This window comes from Mizuhopecten yessoensis, unplaced genomic scaffold, assembly GCF_002113885.1.
Source record: "Mizuhopecten yessoensis strain PY_sf001 unplaced genomic scaffold, ASM211388v2 scaffold4805, whole genome shotgun sequence".
Taxonomy (NCBI): Eukaryota; Metazoa; Mollusca; class Bivalvia; order Pectinida; family Pectinidae; genus Mizuhopecten; species Mizuhopecten yessoensis.
The window spans coordinates 787,089-790,769 of NW_018405730.1; the positions used below are offsets into that span (position 1 = coordinate 787,089).

At 37.4% G+C, this 3,681-nt stretch overlaps 1 protein-coding gene across 1 annotated transcript; it reads left to right on the forward strand.

Moving 5' to 3' along the window:
* Positions 1–361: 361 nt before the first annotated feature.
* LOC110449743 lies at positions 362–2,854 on the forward strand. Its single transcript, XM_021496799.1, has 2 exons — positions 362–1,300; positions 2,190–2,854. Exons 1-2 carry the CDS (start codon positions 697–699, stop codon positions 2,216–2,218), a joined length of 633 nt encoding a protein of 210 aa, XP_021352474.1. The 5' UTR covers positions 362–696; the 3' UTR covers positions 2,219–2,854.
* The last annotated feature ends 827 nt before the right edge of the window (positions 2,855–3,681 follow it).

Sequence of the window (3,681 nt, forward strand, 5' to 3'; positions counted from 1 at the left end):
ATGTAGCAAGACTAGTGCACTTTGCCACTTAGCCATGGGCAATTGTGGTTATGTGTAGTGCATGGTTTCGATATAAATGAGTTTACATGTGATCGTACTGTTGATAAACATCTATAGCCTTGTGGCTGTGTTATCTATGTTAGATAATAGTGTCTGGTGAGTCATTATGTAGCTAACATTTACAGTGGTGCTCCCTTTCTCAGGTAAAAATTCAAGGCGTTGTATACATGCATTTCACTTCATGTTACTGTATCTTCTCTGAAACATACGTTATTTTTGTGCATTGTAGATACCTTGAACGAATATTTGAAAGTCTTAAAGATGACAAATATCTTTCAAAATAAAAATAAGATAGAAATACAAATATATTGTTAGTTCACATTGAAGGAGAATTTGTTGATTTGTCGTCAGCTTGTCTAAGTATATTTTGCCTTGGAAACAATGACACTAGTAGGATGATCGCCCATATAGCTATAATGTATACGTGTATCGAGGTTTGATGATAACATAACAAACTGTACCTGTTTTTATAATCTTTACAAGTGTCCTGTGGCATGGTGGGATCAAATTCCTGTTGACATAGGTTAGGTAATACGGTACAAATATAGATCAGCGATAGCATGCTGAGCTGCCAGTACCAAACCCAATTAAAACTAATAGTTGTGTATAGACCGGATAGACATTACAAATTTAAAAATGGCGACAATTACATCAAATAGCCTGGAATCAGACCAAACAAAACTATACGTTTGTAAGACATGTACGGAGTTGATATGTGACAAATGTTTAACGACATCTGAGCATGATGATCATAGTGTGATCGACCTGGATGACGCTGGTGTCGAAAAGATGGTGGAAATAACGGATAGCGGTGTTTTACAGGAACTAAGGGCCACTGTTAAACGTCAGGTAACAGGTAATGAGGCACTGCACAGCGAGTTGGCGGACCGGATACACAGTACCGGAAGTTTGCTGAAACTTGAGATTGATAAACAGGTGAAAACTCTCCTAGTAAAATGTAAACAGTTTAAAAACTTAAACAGGGACAGACTTGCTGCGTTTGAAACCAACCTTATATCACTGAACGAAAAACACCAGCATCTTACTGAAGAAAATAGTGACGTCATTAATTCTGATGACAACGAGAATACCTACAATAGAGACACCTCTATGTCGGTAGTGGACTTACCTATTCGCCCTCCTAGGCTGATCCTCGTTAAGTACCAAGAACCTAGCATGATTGACCACTTGGTATCTAAAGCACTTGGTGACCTTTCCTTCCAGGACGACATCAGAGAAGGTAAGGGACTAACATTTCTGATATCACCCTAACGGTAATGAGACTTTATTTATAGATGATCCAGTTAAACAAAGAGTGATTAATATTAACAGCTGATAGGACTTATACACACTGATTATATTTCATGATATTAAATTAGCCCCAGCTGCTGATGTTACCGTTTTAGAATCACTATTTCCGACCCTATTGTATATCACGATTTTCTAGATAATTTCTCTAGACCATGAACTGTTCAGCCAGTGTTTTCAACCAAGGATGTTTCAAGTTACGATTAAGAAGACGTGCAACCGTCATCATCAACGTGTTTAGAAATATACAATATCTAACTTTCGACCCCTAAGGTCACCGATGTGTCCTCAAAGGTCGAAAAAGCTATATGGTGCAACGTACAGTAATTCTGTTATGGCATGCTGTAAGTATTACCAAATTTTTAAGGTGCAGTTACATGTCTAAGTGCTACGTTCATCTTTAAAATCTGGTAAAAAAATTCTTCCCCATCAAGTGATACGTAGTTGGAGAAAAACTTTCTCTCTGGATTTGCTGGGAGCCAGCATGGATTTGTGTCATATGACATACAGACAACGCTGATAACTTCATTGTTACTTGTAGCTGCCTCATGAAGTTTTCCCTTTGGTTTTGATGTCTCTTTGGTCTCTGTTGTTGCGTCCTTAAATGACCTTAGCTGTTAATAGGACGTTAAACAAAATCAAACAAACAAATCTCTGTTGTTGTCGTTTAGTATCTACATTCAGCGATCGTTGTTGTTCCTTTGTGTTGCCACGGTGGGATAAACCTTGTATTTGATTACTGTTTGAGATGTTTAAAGTGTATTTTATTTACTGTACGTTTTGAAATATTGATATGCCTATTTGTATGCTTTCTTTTGTAGAATGTCAATCGTCCAACACACACTTCTAACGTTCAGAGGGATGCTTACACCTATTAATCAGCCGTTAGTAAGGATGTGACCTCGTCCAACCTTCCTGCTGTCTCGACCAATGATTAACGAGGTACAATCGGCGACGTCTATGTCACATCATATAAACTGTTTCACATTGCCTTCAGTTTGATTCCTGATAGCCTTTGCGTAGGCTTACCATGGTGTGGTCACTGATGGCTCACCTTCCATTTCATTACCTCCTCTGCTGTTGTGTGAGAACGGGAAGTGTGATGCTTTACAACACTACATGTATATTTACATTTGCTCTGCAACCCATTATATGAACATTACCAGCAGAAATGCATATCATTCGAGTATGAAAGCAGAAATCCCCATATATCCTTTTTTGATATGGTGGTGTTGTCACCTTTAGATGTTGGCAGTTTCTGACTTGTACCTAAATCAACATTACGTGGGACAATCAAATGGCCCAAAATGTTGTACCAGCCTGTCAGACACCTGTCACACATATGCAGTGCGCAATCAGAAGATACTATGAATGAATAAACATGTTAAACAATCAAAGTTTGTTCATAGCTTTTTAGTTTAGCTCAGGTGACCTATTGCTATCCGTCTTCGACCGTCGTGCGTCGTCCGTTAACATTTTACATTTTCAACTTAAGCTGAAATTTCATTGATACTTCATGGGAATGTTACTGACTACTCCCTGACCAAGTGTTGTTATTTTTCGGGTCGATCAAAAATCAAATATGGCCGCCACGTCCGCCATTTTGAAAAACTATTTCAAACTTCAAGTAATACTTGGCCAATTTAACTGAAACTTAGTAGGAATGATCGACTCATGGTTCTAGCAAAGTGTTGTTATTTTTCGGGTCGATCAGAAATTAAATATGGGCGCCACGGCCGCCATTTTGAAAAAAGACTATTTCAAACTTAAAGTCAAGTTCTACTGGGCCGTTTTAACTGAAACCTGGTAGTAATGATCGACTCATGGTCCTGAAAAAGTGTTGTTATTTTTCGGGTCGATCAGAAATCCAATATGGCCGGCAGGGTCGGCCATTTTGAAAATTTATTTCAAACTTAAAGTCAAATTCTGATAGGCCGATTGAAGTGAAACTTTGTAGGAATGATCGACTCATGGTCCTGACAAAGTGTTGTTATTTTTACTAAAATTTTAGGATGATTGACATCATTATCTCCAATTCATATTTCAATAACAAAAAATAATACTGTAGGACTCATGTGACCGTTAAAGCCCATGGGCCTCTTGTTCATATTGTAACCTTTATACATACTTATAAGTAAGGCAATTCGTCAAAAACGAGGTTATTAAAAGTTAAATGAATTCCAAGCTTGCAATCTTTCTTTCACAATTATGTCTCTACAGAGTACTGCATATTGCTTTATTATACAAATATAAAATATTGTTAAAAAAAATGAAATAAACTTATTCAGTTTAGTTTTTTTGTATTTCATTGGG